We start from the raw sequence: 27,393 nt of genomic DNA, 5'->3' as shown, positions 1-27,393 counted from the left end.
CACCACAAGAATTTAGTCTCCACTTCTCATTCGAATAGAAGAGAAGTATCTTAAAGATACTTTTATTAAAGAAAAGTGAAAAAAGAAAGAAAGAAACTCAAAACAAAAAAAAACCTTCGCATATTGTTTTGATCGTAGAAAAAAATTGTATTTAATTTTTTTCGTTCATTCTTCTTCGGTTGCACATTAAGTTTCTTTAAAAGTGCTTTTTACTAAATCACTCATACGCCACCGGTTTCGTTTATAATTCGACTCTAAAATATTATAAACAATTAGCAAGTTCCAGATTTTTTAACTTCTGGGTCTCTCTTTTTCGGTGCTTGCTTACTTACCTACCACTTGTGATTTTGAATACGTGCCATGTTACCGCATAGAGTTGCCATACTGTCATTTTAATAATTCTCGACCTGCGCTCAGTCACACTTGGGTAGATAGAATTGTATATATTCTACACTACACGGTAATGATGCCCTAATAGCCAAACATCTACATTTTGCTTAGAAAATGACGTGAGATACGACATACGCGAACATTTCGTTATCAGCAGCAGAGTAGCATACTTTAATATTTATTGTCATCCAGACGCGACCGAGTACCAGGCTTTCAGGGGAATTTTTTTTTCTACAAAATTTCGCAAAAATTTATTAATCAACAACAAAAGGCATTTATTAATAAGAAAAATACAAACTCTTCAAGTTGTAATAATAGCTTTTATCTGAAGAAGGCAATTGAAATCCGTCGAACAGAAAAAAACTTATCAACAACAAAAACAACACTCAAATCGCGGGAAGGTCATGATTGTGATTAAGTGAAAAAGTTCTAAATAGCAAATGAAACAACATAAATTTATTATATTTGCTTTGTTTTTATGAAAATTAGAATAAACCAAAAAACCCTAAAAATTAGGAGGTCTCAATTCAAAATATCGTTTAGATATCAGCCAGAAAAAGTGTGCCAACAGTTGTTTGTTTGAGTGAAAAATCGATTAAAAACGGTGTAGTTTTTTTTTTTTTGACAACAAAAATATAGTTTGCGTAGACAGAAATACAAAAAAAATCATACAATCATGGGATGGTTCCATATGTTACAACTTTTCGGTCTTATGGCTGGTTCTATGGTCCTTGGATTAAAACATTCCGAAAACAGTATTGAAACAGATGACACTGATGACACCAGATATACTTCAAGGATTCGTGATCGCGAAGGATACATACACGGAAAGTTTCCATTTCTAATGCCAAATGTCAGACCCAATACGGTATGTAAATTAGCCAGTTTTTAATACCTACTTCCTTCTGTTGACCCTTAGAATTTTACTAGTGCCATAAATTTTAACCTTTTGGAATAAGATAGGAACCTCTCTGTTAAATATCAAGGGTATTTTCATTCATTTAGTCAGGTTTTCATTTGTTGGGTGGGTTTGGATATGAGTCGGATATAAGTTTTCTTCTCTTTTCTGACAGATAAAATTGTATCCTGTATCAGAGAGATATGTATGGGAGCCAGAGGTTTATTTTTAGAAATACGAAAATTCGTCCCACTTATAGAATGGTTAAAATTGGTGGGCGTTGGAATTTCAGTCAATGCAGCAGTCAGTAGCAACAGCAGCCAGAAGCTCTGTGTGTATAAGCCATGTGCCCACGATTAAAATGAAAATGTGTATGACGCTGTCATTACAGCTGGATTTTTAATGGCAGCTTAAAAATTGCAAGACAATGCTGATATAATGGATTTTTTTTTGTTTGTTGGTATAAAATTACACTCATAGTTCGTAGTTGTTGGTCGTATACCTACGCAGGTAAAGAGATATAAAACATTTGACAATAAGGAAAAAGCAATTTATTTCCGCGATAGGTAGTGTATTTTACTATCTTTAAAATAAAATCTTGTTTTAGACTAAGTCCAGACATATTGTTAGTGAAAAGTTTTTGAAGCTCAGGTTTAATGTAAAGGTAATTAAGTATCTAGGTACTCGTATGTCTGATGAAGGCCTGTCTATTTAAGAACTTACAGATGCCTAAAATTAATGTAAGCTGACCTTGTCAAATTACACTGGTCTGCAAGGAAATCCTCCTTTTAATAAAACTATACATTTCTAAAGGATTTTTGTATGCTGAATAATCCGAGTCCGAAGTCAAAATTTTTCTAGCGGTTCACGTTTTTTTTTATATTCCCGTTAGAAAATCTCAAAAACCCATCTTTTTGCTGTTTTTGAAGCAATTTTTTGGCCTAACGTAATCTTTTTCAACTAAATTTGTCACGGTTTATAAAAGAACTTGTTTTTTTCTTTTCAATTAAATCTTCTCAATTTTTCTTCTCCTAGATATTCTAAATATAAGTACGTTTAGTAGGTTTGGCTTATCTTACCATAAAGAAACTGATCTTCAAAAAATCATTCTCCTAAGGACAAAAATATACTTTTCTAATGGATTTTAGCGTGCTGACGTGATAGATATTTTTTCGAACTCAGCACAGCAAAAACCATAAGAAAAGTTTACTTTAATTTCTAGGAGAAATTAATCTAAGGCTTTACAAGGCAGTTTATCGAATGGTTTATCACAAATAAGATATTTCATAATAGAAAAATAGTACATTAAATTACAAAACACGTAGGTATACATTTCTTTTAATGTATTTTATTATAGTTTTCTTTACATATTTGACTTTTTAAATATAACGGAACGTTGATATTTTATATTTTCCTTAATTAAAGGGTTTTGTTCATGTGGGATTTACCAAAAACTGCAGGATTTCAATATTTTTGCTGTTTTTGTCAAATCTTTCATAATTTCAAAAAAATATTTGAAGGAGACCAGTGTTATTAGGCCTAAGAAAATAAAATGCACGACTGGGGTCGCACGTACTTGCTCTTATGCTTAAAGTTACTCTAATGACAAGAAAATTTAAAATTTGATATTTTCAAGAAATTAAAAAAAATAAAATCTGTTTTTATAATTAATTAAATACCGTTTTAAATGATCTTTCACAAAAAAACAAGTATGCCAATTTACTTCTTTTATAAAAAGGAATTTTTAGAAAAAAATTTTCGAAAATCGTTAGAGCCGTTTTTTAAAAAAATAATTTTTTATATATAAAAATTTTCTAACATTTTTCAAAAAAAAAGTTGGTATGCCATTTTGAAGAAATAATTTATGTACGCATAAAAACGAAATTTCAAAATTTTTCATAAACCCATTTTCAAAAAATTGATTTTTCAAAAAAAAAATTTGAATTTTTTTTTTAAAATGCAAAAATGAGTTTTTTTAAAACTTTCTAAAATTTTAATAGCACCTTCACCTAAACGCTTTTTTATAAAAATTTTCGTTGAAATCAGATTGGTCTTGAACGAGATATTCATAATTAAAAAAAAAACGTTCTATGACAGGTACCGTTATTAACGGTACCTGTCATAGGTAAAAAAAATATCTTTTTTATTTCGAAAGTTGGCTCTTATGTGTAATACTACACTCAAAAATTTTAATCAAAATCGTTAGAGCCGCTTTTGAAAAAAATTAACTTTTCTATTTCTGTTATATGACAGGTACCGTTAGTTTGGGTCCTAAAAAAAAATTTAAATTTCTCCTCTAGGGAATCACCCAAAGCTGTTAACTACCAAGTTTGAACAAAATCACTCGAATAGTTTAGGCTGTAGCTCGAGGTACATACAGACAGACAGACAGACGGACAGACGGACAGACAGACAGAATTGCCGGACCCAATTTTTTGGCATTCTCCATCATCGTAATGTCATGTAAAATTGTTATCTCGAGTTCGATTTTTTTTACGAATCCTAAACTTGCCCTATAGCACCTATGTATATCGCAAGTAAAAATTCAATTTTATGTTATGTGGTTTATATATGTAGGTTGCAATTTCACGTTAAAGCCAAATCACATAAAGCCAAATCCAACTTAAGACAGCCATATAGAGTAAGTAGCCCAGACTGTTGCACCAGAGGTCTGGGGTTCGAACTTCGAATAGCCAAGATAGTCCAATATTTTTTTATGCTTACAACACAAGCAAACCAAAGCTAATGGGAAGTGGAACATTAAAATTAGTCACTTTGTTTTTGTAAATAATAATTTCACAACGGCGGCATATCCGTTATAGTTATTTTAATGGCGCTAAGTTACCGCTATAAGCATGCAATTGAAAAAAAAAGTTTTCCACTCGTTTGAATGTGCAAAAGGAATATTATTTCCAGAACCTATAAAATACCACGCACATTTTTTAAAACTTTAAATATCTTTTATAAATTTAAAAAAGATTTAAGAAAAGCTAAATGAAAAGTTTTGAATAAAAATAACTGTTCAAATTAGTTTTTGTACTATAATTCTAATTTTGAAGTTATAAGTTATAGCAATAAGTTATAAGTATAAAGTTTTCAAAACAATTTTTTTTTAATGTATGTCCATTCTGTACACTATTTTCCTAGCTAATTTAAATATATGGCAAGCTAAAAATATTTATATATGGTATATGAAAGACACACAGATGTTTTTTCCACGCTGTTCTGAAAACAAGTAGGTACCTGAGAAGTTATTTAGGTTAATTTGTTTAGATTTCTTTTTGTTTTAAAACTCATTTAAAAAAATAACATTGGTCGACAAAAAAAAGGAAAAAAAAGGAGCAAGGAATTATGTAAGGTGATTTTAATTAACTTGAGTGTGCTAAATTCAAAACTGTTTACAGATTTATTCCAAAATTAATTTTCATATTTTTGATGTTTGATCCAAATAAATGTATAATTTTCCATAATACTTTTTTTCTATTAGAAGTCGCAAACTGAAATTTATTTCAAACCTGCTTCAAAAAACCATTAGTTATGTATACAACAAAAATTGTGAGATATCATACATTTCTATTTCAAATATCTTTTAGAAAAAAATAATAAAAATGGTTTTTTGAAATTGCACAAGAATTTTTGTAAAAAAATTCAACAGTTATGTAATTCGACCCAAAAGTACCAAAAAATGCGTTTTTGACCTGTTAATATTCATGTATTTCAAAAACATGATGTGTCAGTGAAATTTTGACTTCGTATTCGGAATTAGTAGGTACACAAAAATCCTTTAGAAAAGTAGTATGGTTAGATTCAAGGTCTATTTTTTTTGCCGACCAGTATAATCAATGCTTTTCAAAACAAGGTATTAATTAAAGTTATGAATATTGTTGAGGATATTTATTATTTCATAGTAATGGCACAAAATTTTTAAACGATTAAGAAAAATTCTAAACCCATTTAAGTAACTTTCTAAGTTAAAAAGCAATCTGTTTTCTAGCTGAGTAACTTCCTAACATGACTTAAGAACTTAAATAAATAGCTTGAAATTATTCACTATTATCTTTAAAATTAGACAGGCTCAAATTCATATAAAAAAAGAAAAACATTTTTCAGTGAACTTTCATGCAAACAGATGAACATTTTCATATGAATCGGTTATATCGCATGCGAAAATTTTTTTTGTTCGCGCTTTCAGTTTATTATATAAGAATTTACTGCATCTTTTTGTTTCGAAAAATTACGTCAGCCGTTAATGACATCTTTTATATTAAGCCAGGATAGGCTATAATTTAGTGACCCTCTTATATCTCAGTCTCAACTTGTGATTGCGTGCCTTTTGCTACGTTAATCAATCGAATTATAGAATGATAAAAAATTGCTGACCATTTTCATCATCTAAAGTGATAAGTTGATAAATCTTCTATTCAGACGATGACAATTTTAAAGCATTTAATTTTAAATAAATATAAGTTGCATTTAAAACAAAGGTAAAATTATCAATGACTGAAAAATGCGGGTGTTAATTGTTCGATATTTTATGCGTTTTCACAGTGTAACGTTTGAAAATCAAGTGCAAGAACTTGACTATCAAGTTCAAGGATAGCTTTCTGTTTTACTTTCATTGAAAGTTAAAACAAAACTGCCAGAGGGTCTGAAAAAATAAAAAAATGTAGTTCAAGTTATGAAAATTTTCTTTTTAATTGTACATAAATTAATGAGGTTGGTGCGTATTTGCTCACATTTTACAAATTTTCTGCATTAAATTTATCATAGGTACTCTCCTTGTTTCAATTTTAATGACAAAAAAATGAAGAAAAAAAAATCAAATGCCTTCTGGCATAAAAGCTCATCTTTTTGTAAAATATACCATAAAATATAAATGAAGGAATTCAATCAATTATTTTCCTTCTTATTGACATTAACTCTGGAATCCTTTGGATTTCTAAGGAAAAAATAAAACGTGTATTTTATAATACAAAAATGGAGTATAACTTTTCTGGCGGATTTATATCATTTTTTTTTTTTGTTCATCTCCGAAAAATGCTTCGAGGGTGTTGTTGAATATATTTTGTATCATCATTCGAAGCATCCCAGATACATTACAAAAACCATCCGATGCCAAGGAAAGGATTTATGTATTTAGAATGGGATTAAGTAGATTCTGATTGTGGGATGAATGAAATCACAATAATGTGTGTAACTAGAATCTACGTAAACGACGATGATGATTATCCAGAAGGGGTTTTCGTGGAATTTAGGATTTCGATATATTTGTTATAAATTCACTGCAGGGGATATGCGAGTTCGTGCTTCGGTATGAGTTAAAGTTGAATGAAATTACGTCAATGAATAACGTAAGAGATTTTAGAAATGTATTTATAGATAGATCACATACCAACGTTCATAGCATAAGAGTAGTATGGGTGATGATATGGTAATGATGGTAAATACTTATAAAAATAACTGTTGCTATTCTGTTGGTAAATTCTATAGGATAAAACCCTCTTCTATTTTCAAAGACCACCCACTTACAATATTTTCCATTCAGAAACAAAATCAACAAATGAGTTGGAGTTAGATATTCTATTACGAATTAAATTTATTAATGAAGTTCAATCTACAAACTAATAATGTCCTTTGTAAGCTTTTACATAAATTAAAGTCAAATAATAGCTTCACTAATTATATTGTTTAAGTAAACATTCAGCAATTTATTTATTTAAGCCTTAAGAGGTATTGGAAATGTATTTTGTTTAATCTTATTAAATTCCAAGTAAGGTTCGGGACGAATATTGGCGTTCAAGAGTTGCTCTCTCTATTTGAATATTCACCGATTTTGCAAATGATAAGTGTCATTTAAATAAAATGCACGACTCTAATGGCAAAAGTGGCTCTTATCACAAAGCTTTTTATGAAAAAAAAAAGAATAGGTAAAATTATAATTTGATTTTATTAAAGCATTTTTGATAGTGTAAAAATATACATAAAATCTGTTTTTTATAATAATTAATGATACACCGTTTTTAATAACTATGATCACAAAACGAACTATGCAATCTGTTTTCTGGTATGAAAATGAATTTTTACCGTTTTTTTACTTGCTCTAAGGGCAAGTATTGGTTTCGTGTAGAAAAAAAAATTTGAGGTTTTAATCAAAACCAACATTACGATAATGGAGAAGATCAAAAAAGTACGTACGTTTTCATCATGCCGTCCGTCGGTCTGTGCGTCTGTGCGTCCATCTGTACATCGAGCTAGGGCCTAAACGGATGGATGGATTTGCTTGAAACTAGGTACAGATGATTTTTACAATATTAGCTAGACCCTTTTTTTATTTTTTTAATATCTCCATTTTAACGCATAGCTCCCATATAACGTTTGCGAGGTATTGCAATTTTCTCGAAAACGGCTCTAACGATTTTAATAAAATTTGGTATACGTAATTGACTTATTGATTCTAACAAAACTGCGTTTTTAGTTTTTCTCAAAAAATGCGTAGAATGGAAATATGGCGTTGCCGTTTTTCAAAAATTGACATATTTCTTAAGTTCATATATTTCATCAAAGCATAAGTCAATTTTATTTAAAATTTACAGAGATCATTAAGTATAAAATGAAAAAAAAAAAAAAATATTTTTAAAAACATTTTTGAAAAAAAAATTTTTTAATTTAATTTTTGAACTTTCGATTTTTTTAAATTTTTTTTTTCTCGACACTAAACAAAATCTTAAATTTCCAAAAGATATTTAAGACAAAGATACTGTGAACTACAAGAGCAAGTACGTGCGACCCCAGTCGTGCATTTTATTTTCTGTAATTTTTATTTCTGTAGGTGTAAAATTTTGCAAAATTTTTCAAAAAGATGTTGGTTAAAGAAATAATTGAATAACACTCACATTTTGAAATATTTTCCAAAATTGATTTTTCAAAAAAAAAAAACAAACAATTTGAAATATTTTTTTTTTTTTTTTGAATTTAAAATGTGTTTTATAATATGTATTACGATTACTTAAACGCTTTTGCTATCTTGCCGATTTTTTTTTTTTTAAATTTCGGCTTAATTGATTTTTCTTACGTAATAATCTGTATTGTTCCTTTTATATTTACTGAACCATTTAGCTTACTCAAAGAAATCATGATTGTTTTTATTTAGGTTTTAGAGCTAAGGTATTATAATGTACCTATAAGTGCATATTTTTCATTGTTTGTCTAAGAAAACATGAGTGCCTTATTGTTTTTTGTTTGTAGATCAGGTGTGCTGGGCTAAATTTGGCATTGTTTTTTTCATAATTTTTTTTTTTATTATTTGAACATAAAATAAAATTGTTTCAATGTCTAGTACTGTCAAAACCGAATGATTTAGTTTTTGGAATAGGAAAAAGACGTAATAAAAAAAAAACCAACAAAGATGTGGAAATAACAATTATTACACTAAGGACCAATTTTTCAATAGCGAAGCTTTTCGACTCGTGTGAACGTAAGTCGCAGGCGACTAAAGTGACATCCCCATTCCCCATAGAAAAATCCTAGTCGACCGACATATCGCGCGGCTAAAGTCGACTCGTGAAAAGTGGGCGTTAGAGAATACCCACTTCATTTAAATAGTTTAATAGACATGCGTTAAAAAAAAGTTATTGAGTTAACTCTGTATCAAAATTAAATTCTTCTTCAAGAACTGTATCACAGTCAAAAACTTCGATAGGTAGTAGATTTTTTGTGATATAAAATACTGCGTTATATAAAATACAGACTGCTAAAAGTCCATTTTGATTTTTTGGATTCATCAAATAGATAAATATTAACCCTTCTCATAAATCTGAAACAAACTTGAATGCATTGCAAAAAAAATTTATTTTATCAAAGAATTTTACTAAACGTTTTCGAGCACCTGCGTTTGCCCTAAGCATAAATCATCTTGAATAATATTATAGAAAAACGCTGCGGTTAAAAAGCGCTTGACAGTTAATTTTAATAATCTTGGCCAACTTTCCCGCTTCTATAAAGCTTTATAGAAGCAACTATTGCATTTGTAAAGCGTTATAGAAGCAAAATTGTTAGTTGGGAATTGAGTACTTGTTTCTAATTTTCTTTCAATTATTTGAGCCCTAAACTTAATTTTTCTTAAAAATCTTAAAACTAGGTATATTAGCTGCGTTCCTTTGGAAATATTTATCTACTTTTTAGTACTTAAAACTACTTTGAACTACTTTGCTATACTGAAAAAGTAGTTCAAAGCAGCTTTAAGTACTAAAAAGTAGATAAATATTTCCAAAGGAACGCAGCTATTTATAAAACAGTCTTAAAGGATGTTTAACTTTAAACAACCTCTGAATAGCTTTTAAGTACAAAAAGTGTATTTATAACGGATTTGCACATTTAAGTAACGTTGCTTAACGATTGCTTAACTTAAACGCCATTCTCGGCGTTTAGAGCTTGCTTAGAGCCATTTTAAAATAAATTTGGCCATATAGGAATTATTACCTACAAGGATCGTAAGCTCAGTATCATTGTATTAATTTATCTAGATATGAAGACGTAGTTTTTTATGAAGCTTGAATTAAATTTAACAAATTTAACAAACAAAATTAAGTGGTCAATAAACATAAACAAAATCAACTCTTTTTGGATTTATTCTTCGCATTTCACTGAAGAACTTAACGAATGCAAAATCATATTCAACTACCGACCCCACATAACACCAAGACCACCAAGAGATTCTGAGACATGAGATCTAGGGAGTTTTATTTTTCTGTACTGTACAGATTTCCAATAAAATTTTGTCAAAAACCACGTGCTGTTTCTAAAATATAATAGTATTTTGTACTAGATTAGTCAATTCTCTTTCATTATTTGACACAACTATCGCTTAGTTAATCATCTATGTAAATCTGATTATAAATACAAATTTAAGCAACGTTGCTTAAAGCCAAATTAAATATTTAAGCAAGCTTAACTAAACAGCCTTTGAGACCCAATTTAAGAAAATCTTATAGATACGGCTAGAGTTTCCAGAACAGGGGCGGACTGGGGGTCAAAGAGCCTCCCGGGACTTTAAGGAAAAGCGCCACAAATACATAATTCACTTTTAAAATTTTTAAAAAGAAAAGTTGATATGCAGAAACTGTTTAAGTTTTTTCACGTTTATTGATCTATAATCTGTGAACAGGCGGATCAATTTATTTGAGTGATTGAAAATAAAAAAAATGTACAGGGCTAAGTTATATAACATTCATTTTAAAACGTTTAGTGGGTGTTACTTTCAGTTTAGTCAAAAGAAAATATGTATTCTTTATATATCTAATATAAGGTCTTTATATATCAATATATCGAATGTCACTTTTCATAAATGTCCACCTCTTCCAAGAATATGTACAAATATAAATCGAAAAAATCTTTATCTTAATTTGTTTGACTAATTTAGAATGTTATTATTATTATTATTTGATCTCAACACAACGTTCTAGAATGATACTATAGCCCAGGCAAATTAGTAAATCAAATCGCATTTTTCGCAGGACTAAATTTTTTTTCGTGGAATGTATTTGGGTGAATGTCCTTATCATAAAAGTCAAGTTTTTGGGATGGTAGGATGTCGAAAGCAGCCGCCATCTTGGAAAAGAGGTTGGTACCATTTGTATTTAATAGCTCCATTTTTACTCATTTAACAGTCTTATTCACAATAAAATTATCTAAAAAATGATGTTCTAACGAATTCCGTGGCTATATTAAATTCAATTTTATAACTGGTCCCAGTTTGTCTCGAAAGGTGGGGACAAATTGACATTTTTACTTGCGATATTGGTACTATAGGGCAAGTTAAGGATTCGAAAAAATAATAGGACTTGAGATAACAATCAGACATGAAATTAAGATGATAGAGTACGCTAAAAAAGTGGGTCACGCTATTCTGGTCTGTCTGTCCGTCTGTAAGTACCGCGAGTTATAGCCTAAACTAATGGAGCGATTTTTTTGAAACTTGGTAGTTAATAGTTTTGGGTGATTTCCTGGAGGACAAATTGAAATTTTTTTTAGGGCCAAAACTAACGGTACCTACCTGTCTTTTGAAAAATCGATTTTTTGAAAACGGGTTGATAAATTTTATGGAAATTTCGTTTTTTTATTTCTAATAAATGGCATACCAACTATATTTTTTGAAAAATGTTAGAAAAATTTTAAAAAATTATTTTTTTACAAAACGGCTTTAACGATTTTCGAAATTTTTTTCTGAAAGATCCTTTTCATGGAAGATATCAAATAGCATAGGTACTTAGTTTTGTGTAAAAGATCATTTAAAACGGTGTTTAATTAATTACAAAAACAGATTTTATTTATTTTGACTACTTATAGAATTCCTTAAAAATATCAAATTTTAATTTTCCCTAATTTTGTTCAGTAAAGTTCTTTAACATCAGAGTTACTTTTACCATAAGAGCAAGTGCGTGGGACCCTAGTATTGTATTTTATTTAATATATTTCACAAACTTTTGAAACTATAACACTTCTAATTGAACTGGTTTACAGCCAAAGTGGACACTCAATCCCACTATTTTTACTTTACTATAGGGCAAGTGTTGGTTTCGTGTAGAAAAAATTGAGGTTTTAATCAAAACCAACATTACCATAATGGAGAAGATAAAAAAAGTGGGTTTCGTCATGCCGTCCGTCGTCGGTCTGTCCTATGAGCTAGGGCGTAAACGGATAGATGGTAGATGGATTTCCTTGAAACTTGGTACAGATGATTTTTACCTAGTTCCAAAGACCCGTTTTTTTTTCAATATACCGTTTTGGAGGTATTGAATTTTTCTCGAAAATGGAAATATGGCGTTGTCGTTTTTGCAAAAATTGTCATATTTTTTAGGTTTCTATATTTCATAAAAGCATAAGCCAATTTAAATCAAAATCTACAGACAGGTATTTCTTATCATTTTAAAGTGTAAAATGCAAAACAAAATTTAAAAAAAGTTTATATTTTAAATTTAATTTTTTAACTTTATATTTTTTTTAATTTTTTTTTCTCGGAACTTAACAAAATCTTAAATATCCAATAGATATTTAAGATAAAGATACTTTTAACTACAAGAGCAAGTAAGTGCGACCCAGTCGTGCATTTTATTTTCTTACGTGCTTTGACCTAAGGGTCTCGGAAATTACTTTACAAGAAATTACGATGGATACGTTTTCGAGACATAATTTCTCAGTTTTTTGTCGTTGTGTTTTCCCAGCATAGTTAGTACCCATTCGGGCAATATCTTGAATAATAAACGACCAATCTGAACAGAAAACCCGGCCCTGATAGCTGAATAAATAAGCAACAAACACTAAAATATTTTTTTGGGTCACTCCAGATGTTTAAGAGCAATGTATAAAAAGATTTTTGTTGAAATTCTTCGTTTATTCTTAAACGGTCTGAAAGTAATTCTACCGAAATAAATAATCGAGACTTATAAGAAAAAATGTTTATTCAACATGAAAATTATTTTGAACTAACAATTATTAAAATCGTTACTACGATAAGTTTTAAACAAAATCAAATGAGTTTTTAACAAAACAAAACAGAACAAGTAATTATATCAAATTAAAGTATAATATTCAACACTCCCACTTTTTGTCAAAAACTCCCATTAATGTTCGTAAGAACTGAAAACGTTGTTTTGGTAACGCCTTCGTCAAAATGTCAGCAATCATTTCAGTTGTTGATACATATAGCAAATTGAAACAACCTTCTTCGAATTTTTCCCGAATGAAGTGATATCTGACATCAATATGCTTACTTCTTCGATGAAATTCTGGATTCTTAATTAATCGAATCGCACTCATATTGTCCATATAAAATGTTGTAGCTTTCTTAATTTTGCTTGGCACCAACTCTTCGAACAATTGTTGTAACCAGACTAGCTCCTTGATTGCTTCAGAGGCTGCTACATACTCAGACTCTGTTGTAGATAATGACACACATTTCTGTCTTGTACTTCTCCAACTGATAATGCCATCATTATATTTGAAAACAAACCCTGATGTAGATTTTCTTGTGTCAATATCCCCAGCATAATCAGCATCGCTGAATCCACATAACTGATGAACGCCATTTGCTTTGTACAGAATGCCATAATTGACTGTACCCTTTATATATTTCAGAATGCGCTTTAAAGCATTCTCGTGAACAACCAATGGCTGCTCCATATATCGACTTACATTCCCAATTGCATAACTGATATCTGGTCTTGTAGCAACTGCCAAATACATAAGACTTCCAATTAGTTGTCGATATGGAAACTTACTTGGTTCTGATTCCTCAAAATTTGTTAGTAGTTGGTTTGGATCACTTGGCACAGAAACTGGATTGCAACTCTCAAAATGGAATCGTTCTAAAATCTTCATGGCATAAGCTGTTTGATGCATAAATATGGAACCATCTGCTTGTTGGTCGATCTCAAAACCAAGAAAATAACCCACTTGCATTTGTTTAATTTCGAAGTGTTCTTGCAAATGTTTTATAACTGCTTCTACTTTCACTTGATCGTCCCCAGCCACAATTCCATCATCCACATAGATTGCCATCATTAATGTTTTTCCATTTTGACTACTTACAAACACACAGGAATCGGAATCACAAGTTCGAAAACCAAATTGATTGATGAATGATTTAAATTTTCTGTTCCAACATCTTGATGCTTGCTTCAGCCCGTACAAACTTTTCTGCAGTCTGCAAACTCGCCCACTTTTGTGACCGTTATCCATGGCTTTAGTCGATGAGAACAAATTCGCAAATAAAGTTGGTGCATACAAAACATTTTGGATTCTTTTCTCTATCCATTCAACTCCATTGTAAGACAAAACCTTCAAATCGCCTCGCCCAACAGCTAACATCGTTTTTCCATCACCAAGGACAACACTGATTGGAATATCCAATTCTGTAAACGTCATAAACCAATCACGACGTTTACACATGTGGTTAGTAGCACCTGAATCTACGAACCAGGCATCACATTCTCTCAAGGATTGCACAATGTTGCTGAAAAAAGCTTTATCATCACATGGTTGTGTATGTACCTTGCAATCACGTTTCCAGTGTCCAGTTAGACCACACTTGAAACATTTACCAGGTCGCTTTGGCTTGTCTTTCTTTTTGAAATTTGTGAAATTTTTCTTCTTGATTGTACCAGTATTTCGCTTTGCCAGTAGAGCTTCACTCGTTCCAACTTCTTCCAAATTAATATTTTCAACACCAAGGCGACTTTCCTCTACTAAGAGCCGATGTGTCAAGTTAATAATCGTTTGATGTTCCTTGGCTGTTGAATCCCATGCCGTAGAAAAATGTCGGTAGTCCGATGGCAATGTCATTAGTATTTTTGTTATCAACATACTATTGTCAATAGTGACACCTGCTACCTTCAATTTTTGCACCAAATTTTCTAAAGTTGAAATGTGTGTGGCAATATCATGAGTTGGGTTTTTCTGATACAAGTAATATTGTTCTTCTAAAAGATGCTTAGCTGAATCATTGGTTTGCTCATAAATTGAATGAAGCTTGTCCCACATTTCTTTCGATGTGGAATAGTTACACAAATGAATGAGAACCTTGGACCCACAAGAATTCACAATAACTTTCTGAGCCTTAGCATCCGTTCTTAGCCATGCTGCCAAAAGGATAGCATCAGTTGGCTTTTGTGACGTTCCATTTACAACGTCATACAATTCCAAGGCCATAAGATTAACCCGGACTTGAAATTTCCACATCATCCATTGGGATGGATTAGTAAATTTTTCAATAGTTGAAATATCCTTTTCCATAACTTCTCGAATATTCTGCAACAGTTTGCTCTCTCAAATTTAGTTGATGCTTCTCGAAGTATTTCCAGCAATTATCCGAAAAAAAAATTTTCAATTGCAAATACTGATTACGTAATTCTTCTTGAAATTCGTTCGTTCTTAAACGACCAATTACGTAATCGCTCAAAAAAAAAAACTTTCACCAAAAATGTTGCAAATTTATTTCTTCTTACTTTCGGCATACAACTGGGCCCATAACCTGTTGAAATTCTTCGTTTATTCTTAAACGGTCTGAAAGTAATTCTACCGAAATAAATAATCGAGACTTATAAGAAAAAATGTTTATTCAACATGAGAAAATATTTTGAACTAACAATTATTAAAATCGTTACTACGATAAGTTTTAAACAAAATCAAATGAGTTTTTAACAAAACAAAACAGAACAAGTAATTATATCAAATTAAAGTATAATATTCAACAATTTTTAAAGTAAATTTTTGACAAAAAAAATTTCTTACTGAAAGAAAAAATCAAAATCTTTCGAATCCTCATCGTTTTAAATTTGGCATGTGTAGTACGTTTTTTGGAAAAGATAACAAAATACTTTTCTTCAAAATCTATGGATTGTGACTATCAATATTTTCGACCCTTTTTGTTCCTTTTTTGTTTTTGTCTATAACTTGAAAACCAAGCTGAATTTGAAAATTTTTACTAAGTAATATTTTGAAGATAAAAATTTCTATGGATATGTATCCTTTAAAATTTTTTTTCAAATTAAAAAATTGTAAAAAACTTAAGAAAAAACTATTCAAAAAGAAAAAAAAACGACATTTTTGATGTTTTTACTAATAGTTTTTTTTGTATCCTTTGAGTATTTTTAGATATAAAGGAGAAAAGAGAATACTACTTTATCTTTCAACATAATGGTCACAAAAATTAAATACGGATAAAATTGGATAAAATATGGACTTTGAAAATCTACTGATTTTGATCTTTTTAAGCCATTTCTCTTTAAAAAATACAAGTAGCATATTTTTATCAATTCAAAGCATTATTTTATAAAAAAAACGATTTCATATGATATTGTTTATCCTAAATCCCGAAACTATTTTCTAAACATAAAACCGCGAAGTGCTATTAAATGAGAGGGTGAAAATTGAGGATAGGGGTGCAAAAGCCCCATTTTTGAAGTTCTCGATATATCTCGCAAACAAATCAAAATTTTTATGTATTGCATTTAAAACTTTTTTATAGAGAATTAAATTTCCTATAAGAATAATGTTTTTTCCTATAAGAATTATATTTTTTTTTTAAATTCAGAAAAAAATTTGCGTATCTAAACAGTCGAAAAAAACACTAAAGAAAATCAAAAATTTCAATTTTTTTAGTTTTTTTTGTTATTTTGATCGTATCTCTTTTTTGGGCCGAGTAAGACATAAATATTGCTCTAAAAAAAGAGATTAAATGTTTATTATGGAAAGGGGGAGGGTCTATCTGCCCCCTTTTAGGCGGAAACGGCAATTTTCTAAAAAAATACTTTAAATAAAAAAAAAATTATTAAAAAACAACGGCAGCAATTACAGTTATTAACGATACTATAAGTTTTTTACAATATTTTAATTAAAAAAATTTCAAAAGGATGCATATCGATAGGAACTTTAAAGTGGAGTATCTAAGGCAAATTATTATTGTAAAAGATCCATAGGAGGCCTACATTGACTAAAGGGCCACAAACAAAATTCGGTGGGCCTTCAAAGATCTATAGGGGGCCTACATTTAATGAAAGGGCAACAAACAAAATTCGGTGGGCCTTCAAAGATCTATAGGGGGCCTACATTTACTAAGAGGGCCACAAGCATAATTCTGTGAATCTTAAAAGTTCGAAAGAGGGCCTACATTGACTAAAGGACCACAAACAAAATTCGGTGGGCCTTCAAAGATCTATAGGGGGCCTACATTTACTAAAACGGCCACAAGCATAATTCTGTGAACCTTGAAAGATCGAAAGAGGTCCTACATTGAATAAAGGGCCACAAACAAAATTCGGTGGGCCTTCAAAGATCTATAGGGGGCCTACATTTACTAAAAGGGCCACAAGCATAATTCTGTGAACCTTAAAAGATCGAAAGAAGGCCTACATTGACTAAAGGGCCACAAACAAAATTCGGTGGGCCTTCAAAGATCTATAGGGGGCCTACATTTAATGAAAGGGCAACAAACAAAATTCGGTGGGCCTTCAAAGATCTATAGAGGGCCTACATTTACTAAAAGGGCCACAAGCATAATTCTGTGAACCTTGAAAGATCGAAAGAGGGCCTGCATTGACTAAAGGGCAACAAACAAAATTCGGTGGGCCTTCAAAGATCTATAGGGGGCCTACATTTACTAAGAGGGCCACAAGCATAATTCTGTGAACCTTGAAAGATCGAAAGAGGTCCTACATTGAATAAAGGGCCACAAACAAAATTCGGTGGGCCTTCAAAGATCTATAGGGGGCCTACATTTACTAAAAGGCCCACAAGCATAATTCTGTGAACCTTGAAAGATCGAAAGAGGGCCTAAATTGACTAAAGGGCCACAAACAAAATTCGGTGGGCCTTCAAAGATTTATAGGGGGCCTACATTTACTAAGAGGGCCACAAGCATAATTCTGTGAACCTTAAAAGATCGAAAGAGGGCCTACATTGACTAAAGGACCACAAACAAAATTCGGTGGGCCTTCAAAGATCTATAGGGGGCCTACATTTACTAAAACGACCACAAGCATAATTCTGTGAACCTTGAAAGATCGAAAGAGGTCCTACATTGAATAAAGGGCCACAAACAAAATTCGGTGGGCCTTCAAAGATCTATAGGGGGCCTACATTTAATAAAAGGGCCACAAAAATAATTCTGTGCACCTCGAAAGATTTATAGGAGGCCACAATATGTTTATATTGACTAACAACCGAGCATTTTATGAGAAAGTTTTCTTTTACAAAATAGAATTTCAAGTGCTTTTAAAAATTTTCTTCTTGCCCGAGGGCCTACCGGGAAAATTCCCGGTTGCCCGGTGGGCCAGTCCGCCCCTGTTCCAGAAGCTGACTTGAAAGAAAATTAACTATTGATTAAAAAAAAAATTAAAATGCTTTAGGGGCTTTTATCAAGAATCAATGCTACGCAGCATTTTTTTTTTTCAATAATCTGTAAAGATCTATCTTAATTTTTAATAATATTAATAGATACAAAACATAGTAATCATAACTATAAATATATTCAGTGATGACGATATAAAACGACCTTGGGTTATTTACATACGTATTTGCTTTATTGAATGAACCGCAACTAATTAATTATGGAATAAGATGCAAATTTATATAAATGTTTGTTTCTATACCTACATGATTATTAAAAGCGAATTAAGGAGTTAAAGTGATTTTTATTATTTTTCGTAAAAATGTACAAACAGTGGCTTGAATTGTCAAATATTAAAGTTCTCTTTAGTCACAGAAAGCTAACAATACTACTTTAGCAAAGTAATTTTTTGTGATTTTGTTGCTTAACATTCGTGAAAAAATAATAGAACGTTGAACTTGGTAATTTTGTTTCAGTCTTTTATATAAGTAATTACTTATTATTAAGACTTGTTATTAACTAACTGCTCCGATGAACTTTTTCAATTTATCCAAGCATTGAATACGTAAATTAACTATTACTATATTACTCAATTACTTCCTTGGACCTTTCACTGCGTTTGATATTGGATATTATATTTTTTGTTAATTCCAATCGATCTTAAAAATAAAATAATAAAAAATATCTGGTTTCTATAGGAAACTTGTTTTCATATGATTGACAAAAATTAAATGCATTTACTTGTGAGATGAGCTTAACATTTTCAAATTTTTTATGTTTATTCTTGAGACTCATCGATTAAAAAATAAAAGAGATTTTAATTAATCTTATTTAAATGCTTTATTTCATTTGCGCACTATACACAATTTTATATAAGCCAATATAGTTTTTCTGAATTTCTTTCTTTCATTTTATTAAAAAAAAAACTATTTATTTATAAGATCATAAAACATGCATCTCGTAGAGAAATTATATATTTGCGCTTGAAATTATTATGCCTAAACTATAACACGGTGTAACACTCAAAATATACGCGGGCGGAGACCTATCAGGTTTTGTAGAGCTAGTCGCACTGAATACGAAACGGTATTTGAAAATCTCCTAACACCCCCAAAATCTGAAGTTACGGGCAAAAAACGTTTTTTTGGACCCATTGAAAAAATTCTAGCTTCGACAATTTTTTACCCATTTTCGATTTTTTTTACAGTTTCTGATAGAAGATAAATATACCTTTTCAACAATGTATAAAACATGTAACTCGGTTAAACCACTTAGAATTTATAAGCTGTCAAAGTTCAAAAATTCCATTTTTTTTCGTCATTTGCCCAACTTCGGCATCAATTTAAAGTATATGTTTTCAAAACAACATGCTATTTAAAAAATATATTCATAAACTATATCTATTTCCCAATCAATCGAGGTATTTTTTATGAAAATCACTCCAAAATTGGCTTAGAAAAAAAAAATGTTTCGATTTCAACCCAGATACAGAAATTCGAACTTTTAGGTATAGAACAAAAATGTTGTTTCGGCACGTAGTAGGGTAAACTTGGCGCCAGGATTTGATAACGGGTTTTTATAGAGGAGCTCAGTACAAACATTTTTTTCTTTGGAAGGGGGGTCTATCTCCCCCCGTTTAGGTGGGAGGGGCAGTTTTCTAAAAAAAAATTATCAAAATAAAAAAAAATTATTAAAAAACAACGGCAACACATACAGTAATAAATGATACCATTTCCGAAAGGAAAAATTGTACATTTGATTCTAATTTTTAAATCAATATAACATAACCAATAGTTTTTGAAATAATCGATTTCAAAAATAAAAATGGGCGAAAACAAATTTTTTTTTATTTTGATAATTTTTTTTTAGAAAACTGCCCCTCCCACCTAAACGGGGAGAGAAAGACCCCCTTCCAAAGAAAAAAATGTTTGTACTGAGCTCCTCTATAAAAACCCGTTATCAAATCCTGGCGCCAAGGTTATCCTACTACCAGTGGCGTATCCAGAAAAAAATTTGGAGGGGGCTAGAAAATTTTTCAAACATTTTTTAGAGGGGTACGAAAAATTTTTCTCTCTATTTTATTCACCTTTGATCGAGAGTGAAGCGCTGTGCTGCGATACTGAAAGTGGTATAGTAGCATTTAACTGCTCTCGACGTCGACAGCTTCGTACTGCTGTCTCCTGTTTTTAAAGTTCTTGTTCCGCAATTCGACCGAAAGTGAATTGAAATCACTTTTAGATTTCACGTGAAATAAAATATCATATTCTTCATTTGGATCAATTTCAAAAACTTCGAAATTGCTTCGAACTGTCATAGCTGAAGGATCATCCTTTTTAATTTTGTTTCTGAAGTTAAATTATTACTGCTGGATGCAATTTTATCGGCAATTTTAATGAAAAAAAAAGAAGAATTCAAGAGAAAAAATAAGGAGACACAAATAAGTTATGATAATATTTTGTCTAAAAATTATAGATTCATTAAAAAAGGCACCAAATTTACAAACAGAAATAATGTGAATTGAATTCGATCAGAAAATCTAAATGAGTGAAAAATGCAGAAAGTGAAAGCCTAGAAACTAATTTTCCATTAAATTATTTTAGATGTTTAATTCGAAATATATATTTTTTCGTAATATGTTGCTTTTATAATCCGAATTCGAAGTCCAAACTGGCATTTGCTGAAAGAAACCATTAGTTACATATGTTGACCACTAAGATTTTGAGATATCAAATATTTCTATTTCCAATAGCTTTGAGAAGTATATAATTTTTGAAAAAAGTGTTTATCGAGATTGCATAAGAACTTTTGCAAAATTACACGGTGATGATATTCGACGTACGTATTATATTAAAAAGTGATCTGAAGAATTTCGAATTGGACTTAAATCCGAAAAAAACCACCCAACCCCCAGCTACAGCTAAGGCTCTTACTCAAACAAACACAAATAGCCGTTTCAGAACTTGGAGGGGGCTCGAGCATGTGAGCTGCCTCTAAATCTATAAGATTTACGAACAAGTTTCAGTGAAGCATATACATTACAATGAAATTATGTAAAAAATAACATGATCTGGAAGGCTTGGGGGGGGCTTGAGCCCCCTGAGCCCCCCCCCTCAATACGCCACTGCCTACTACGTGCCGAAACAACATTTTTGTTCTATACCTAAAAGTTCGAATTTCTGTATCTGGGTTGAAATCGAAACATTTTTTTTTCTAAGCCAATTTTGGAGTGATTTTCATAAAAAATACCTCGATTGATTGGGAAATAGATATAGTTTATAAATATATTTTTTAAATAGAATGTTGTTTTGAAAACATATACTTTAAATTGATGCCGAAGTTGGGCAAATGACGAAAAAAATGGAATTTTTGAACTTTGACAGCTTATAAATTCTAAGTGGTTTAACCGAGTTACATGTTTTATACATTGTTGAAAAGGTATATTTATCTTCTATCAGAAAATGTAAAAAAAATCGAAAATGGGTAAAAAATTGTCGAAGCTAGAATTTTTTCAATGGGTGAAGGTCCAAAAAACCGTTTTTTGCCCGTAACTTCAGATTTTGGGGGTGTTAGGGGATTTTCAAATACCGTTTCGTATTCAGTGCGACTAGCTCTACAAAACCTGATAGGTCTCCGCCCGCGTATATTTTGAAACCTCATTTTTGTAACACCGTGTAATTTTCAAAACTTTTCAACCCTAATGTAGGTAGGTAAATCATTTAATTAATTTGTTCTACCCTAAAGAGTAATGTTATATTTATGTAATTTAATATGAATATCGTTTGTAAACACAATATTTAATTTTTATAAAAGTTAATTCTGTTAATGAACCGAAGATTCCTTAAAAATAATATAATATAATGCTAATGCAGTAATATAATGACATAACCTAGTTTTTAAAACAATCAATTAGACTCCATTATTAAGTGTGTGTACTATATTCTCTTGTAGTTAGTTATTAAATAAACAAAAAAAGAACAACAAGCAATTTAGGGCTGCATAAGACGATATAGAAAATGATATCTATTCTTCACGCTGCGCTGATGGCTGGTGTGAATTGAATTTTATTTATTCTATTGGATGTAAAATAAATTGCACGACTGGGGTCGCACGTACTTGCTCTTATGCTTAAAGTAACTATAATGTTAAAGCTTTTTATACAAGAAATTTAAAATTTGATATTTTGAAGAAATTTCATAAGTAGTATAAAAAAATTAAATCTGTTTTATTAATTAATAAAACTCCGTTTTAAATTATCTTAAAAAAAAAATAAATATGCCATTTTATTTCTTGTATAAAAAGGTATTTTTAGAAAAAAATTTTCGAAAATTGTAGGAGCCGTTTTTTAAAAAAATAATTTTTTATGTATAAAAATTTTTTAACATTTTTCAAAAAAAAAAGTTGGTATGCCATTTTGAAGAAATAATTAATTTACACATAAAAACTAAATTCCAAAATTTTTCATTGATCCGTTTTCAAAAAATTGATTTTTCAAAAAAAAATTTTGAAATATTTTTAAAAAAACCAAAAATGCGTTTTTTGAAAATTTTCTAAAATTTTAATATTATCTTTACTTACACACGTTTGTATAAAAATTTTCATTTAAATCGGGTAAATGTTGTACGAGATATTCAGAAACGAAAAAAACCGTTCTATGACAGGTACCGTTAATAACGGTACAAAAAATATTTTTTTTATTTAAAAAGTTGGCTCTTATGTAGTACTTCACACAAAAATTTTAATCAAAATCGTTAGAGCCGTTTTTGAAAAAAATTAACTTTTCTATTTCCGTTCTATGGCAGGTACCGTTAGTTTTGGTCATAAAAAAAAATTTCAATTTCCCCTCTAGGGAATCACCAAAAACTGCTAACTACCAAGTTTGAAGAAAATCACTTCACTCGTTTAGGCTGCAGCTCCAGCAGACAGACAGACAGACAGACAGAATTGCCGGACCCACTTTTTTGGCATTCTCTATCATCGTAATGTCATGTAAAATTGTTATCTCGAGTTCGATTTTTTTTACGAATCCTAAACTTGCCCTATAGTACCTATATCGCAAGTAAAAAATTAAATTAACCCTCTGTCGGCACACGGGTGCGAATTTTGCAGGACAAAAATAAAAAAATTACGATTTTTCAAAAAAGTGGTCACAAAAAAGTATCTTTATAAGGGTGAAAATATTTTTTTTTCGGAATTGTGAGTGAATACAATATTCGAATTCCTCGGAATATTCTACATCAATTTCATACTTGATTCTCTATAAAATATTGTGACCGAAAAAAGTTCTAGCGACAAGAAAAAGTATAAACCAAATTCGCACACGTGCCGTGTGCCTATCACGTCACAAAAAAGAGGTGTGCCTACAGAGGGTTAAGAAAGTTTTAGATACTACATAATACATTTTGATTAGGTTTTTTAGTGCATTAAATTATTAAATTTTAGAATTTTTTTAGAGGCTTTCTCAAACCGCTATAGTAGTGTAGAAGGACAATACACTCATGCTCAATATAGAATTAACGCTTAACTCTGCACTTTTGAAGTTAGACCACTGTAACTTATTTCAAAAGAATTTAGTTAGTATTTTTTTGTGTTTTTTTTATTTTACGCCGAAAAAATGTTCAACAGTCCCAATTCCATTAACCCAAAGAAAAAATACAAACAAAATTTGAAAATTCAAGCTCTGAAAACTGATAGTATTTTCATAAGTTTTTAAGAAATAGGTAAATAGAATTTTTCTGTAGAATTAATGTTTCCGTTTGTAACAAAATAAAAATTAATTAAAACTTATTTAAATTAAGTTTCACAAAAATAAATTTACAATTCATTTTGTTCGATCATAAAACATAGAAAAATAATCGCCTATTTCCCTTGTGTGAGGGCCAATAAAATCAAATGCACGCTGTGTTGCACTTACTTGCTCTTATGAAAAAAGTTAATAAATATTAGCTTGCCGAAGGAATTTTAATGATTTAGTTAAATCAGAAAAAAATCATGAAAAAAAAAAATGTTTACAATTTTTTTTTTCATTTTTTTTAGGTAACTATTCCGTGATATAGCAAATATCCATGTGTATGGTTTGATTAAAATCGGTCCATCTTTAAACAAGATATATGCTCAAAAAAATGTCAATTTTTGCAAAAAATGGAAACGCCATATTTCCTCTTGATTAGAATATAGTTAGGTTAATATGTACACCAAATTTAAAAATTTAATCGGAATCGTGAGAGCCGTCGTTTTCGAGGAAATTGCAAGAACAAAAAAAATTTGTATGGGAAGTACACTATAAAATTCAGATATTAAGAACCAAAAAAAAACAACTCCGGAAATTACAAAAGATTCATCTGTACCAAATATCAAGAAAATCCGTCAACCCGTTTAGTCTGCAGCATGTACATTTTACAGATGGAAGCACCAATCTATAGACCGACGCGGCGCACTGTGGGGAAACGCGACATAATCGTAATGTTAGCTTTGATTAAAACCTCAATTTTTTTTGGATACGAAATCAATACTGTTCCTGAAAAAAAATGAAGTTTATTTATTTAAAAAATTATGGAATTTATTTGAAACTTTAGAAGCATTGCAAGCAGTTTAAGAGAATTCTCCAATGCACATCAAGAAACATCAATAATACTCTAAGCACTAGACATTTATTTAACTGGGTTGAATCCAGCAAAATAACTTCATGAATTAACTTCAAATTTCTATAAGAAGAATCAAGTTTGAGGGAAGAGCTAGCTTTCTTATAGTAGCTACATATGTGTTTTATTTTCCTCGTAATCCAGATCAGATCATTGATTTATTTGCGAAACAATAACAAAACAAAATCCTGTTTTTGTTGTAAATCTAATAAAAACAATGATCTGATCCTGATCAAGAGGAAAATAAAACACAGCTAGTATTAGAATTCCGCATACTTAGCTTAAGAAGAGAACACAATATATATCACAATCAAATAACACGTTCTTTTAAAAACTAACCCCGACCAACAAATTGAGCAGTAGTTTATTTTTTACCATTTTGTTAAGTTAATATACTTCGGTTCACTGTGACGTATGCGTAACCTTTTTTCCTTTGGAAATATCATCATTTAAAATAAACGAAACTCTTCCAACCAACTATTTACACATATGCTGGCCATTTATTGGCTATTTACATAACAAACACAGGTGAATCTTTTCTAAAAAAGCCCGAGGTAAAAAAAAAACTGGATCTGACGCAAGGTATGATGAAGAGAAGTTTTTTGTTATATGATTACTGGATTAATTCGTCTAAGATTATTTATGTAGTATTATGTATTTGTCCTTTTGATATAAAAACTACCAAACATAAACTACAGACATGTGTAAAGTTTTCAAAACTTTGAAGGTCATTTTCGTCCTAAAAACTTGAAAATATTTTATGTAAGCTGTAATCATACATGAATGCATAGAATTTTAGAAATATTCTGTTAAGAAAAAATAAACTGCCCAAAGGAATTTAATTTCAAACCCACTTGTCCTTCTTGTTTAGTTATATAATAAAATTCAAAAATATCCCACAAAGATGCTATGAACTTTATAAATGTACTCTTCTATTTTCAAAAAAATCCTTTTTATAACCTTAAAATTTATTTTTTGTTCATTTTCTTGTTTTTTTACAGCCCGAGCTCTATTTATGCACACCAATTAAAGTTGACTTCACCACAAGTTATTATATCGGTAAGATGCATCTATCTTAGTTTTTTATTTTGTGTTTGCTTATAAAGTAACACCCACTTAACCAGGTTTTGTTCTATGTTATTTTTTTTTTCAGTTGGTTACGAACCAAATGCCACAATGAATACCGCACATCACATGCTTTTATATGGATGTGAAGAACCTGGTTCAACAAAACCTGTGTGGTATGTATATCTTTCTTTTTTTTTGGTTTAGATACAAACAAAAAACACAAGAGTTCAGAGAATTTTCTAAAAAAAATATTCTTTCAAACACCATAGGAATTGTGGAGAGATGGCAAAAAAAGGATCTGACGAGCTTGAAACTTCAAGTCCATGTGGGGTTACAGCACATTCTCAGGTAATTTCTTTTTTTGCTTCGAAAGAGATATATGTTTTTGGACTTTCATTTTATTGTTGTTTTGTTTATTAGATTCTTTATGCTTGGGCAAGAGATGCCCCCAAGCTGAATCTTCCCAATGGAGTGGGTTTTAAGGTCGGAAGTGATTCCCCAATCAAGTACATGGTTTTGCAGGTGCATTATGCACACATTGATAAATTTAGTGGTTTGTATATATATTTTTTCTAACCTCAAAACAAACTTATTTTTGATTAATGGACAATTTTGTAGATGGAAGCACAGATGATTCTGGAGTTTTTATCAACTATACAACAGAACCGTAAGTTGATTAGCTTTTTTTCAAGATTTAAAAAAATTAAGACACAAATTTTATACTAGAATGAATAAACTTGCTGGTGTCTTGCTCCTTGGAACAGCTGGAACTATTAAGCCAAATTCCATTGAACACATGGAAACGGCATGTGAAATGAACGAACACAAGATCATACATCCAATAGCTTATAGAACTCATACGCACAGTTTGGGTAAAGTTGTATCTGGATATCGAGTTCGGGCTGATGATAGAGGAGCACATCAATGGACTTTGCTGGGTAAACGTGATCCCTTGACTCCCCAGATGTTCTATCCTATTATGAATGATGAACCGATTGTTTATGGTGATCAATTGGCTGCTCGTTGTACCATGGAAAGTCATCGAGATCGATACACACAAATTGGGTAAGAAATTGAAAAATCAAAAAAAAAAAAAGTAGAGGTCTTAAAATTCAACCTTGTGGAATACCATTTTTTTTTTCTTATTAGAGCAACAAATGAAGATGAAATGTGTAACTTTTATTTGATGTACTATGTCGAGAATGGCGACCCACTCAACATGAAATATTGCTTTAGTTCTGGACCACCACAATACCATTGGAAGAATCCTGATGTCGGTTTAACCAACATTCCAGACTATGAAGCTAGTCATTTGTAAATAAACTTGCCGCAACTGCGTTATATAAATCACACCCATTGACCACAATTTTAGTAGATTATAAATCAAAAATCAAATTAGAAACAAAAAAAAAAAAAAAAGACAAAAAATACTTGTTCATTAAATAAATTATCTACCTTGAGCAAAATAGGGATTAATATATTTAAGAATAAAAACATAAAATTAAAAAAAGTAAAAA

General features: G+C 30.5%; 1 protein-coding gene across 1 annotated transcript; it reads left to right on the top strand.

Moving 5' to 3' along the window:
• Positions 1-27,393, top strand: LOC129907349 (peptidylglycine alpha-hydroxylating monooxygenase). The gene is made up of 8 exons (XM_055983507.1): positions 1-1,258; positions 25,810-25,867; positions 25,962-26,049; positions 26,146-26,224; positions 26,297-26,429; positions 26,495-26,543; positions 26,603-26,941; positions 27,026-27,393. Exons 1-8 carry the CDS (start codon positions 1,067-1,069, stop codon positions 27,192-27,194), a joined length of 1,107 nt encoding a protein of 368 aa, XP_055839482.1. The 5' UTR covers positions 1-1,066; the 3' UTR covers positions 27,195-27,393.

Source organism: Episyrphus balteatus, chromosome 1 (assembly GCF_945859705.1).
Source record: "Episyrphus balteatus chromosome 1, idEpiBalt1.1, whole genome shotgun sequence".
NCBI lineage: Eukaryota > Metazoa > Arthropoda > Insecta > Diptera > Syrphidae > Episyrphus > Episyrphus balteatus.
This window is presented reverse-complemented; position numbering and strand designations above follow the sequence as displayed.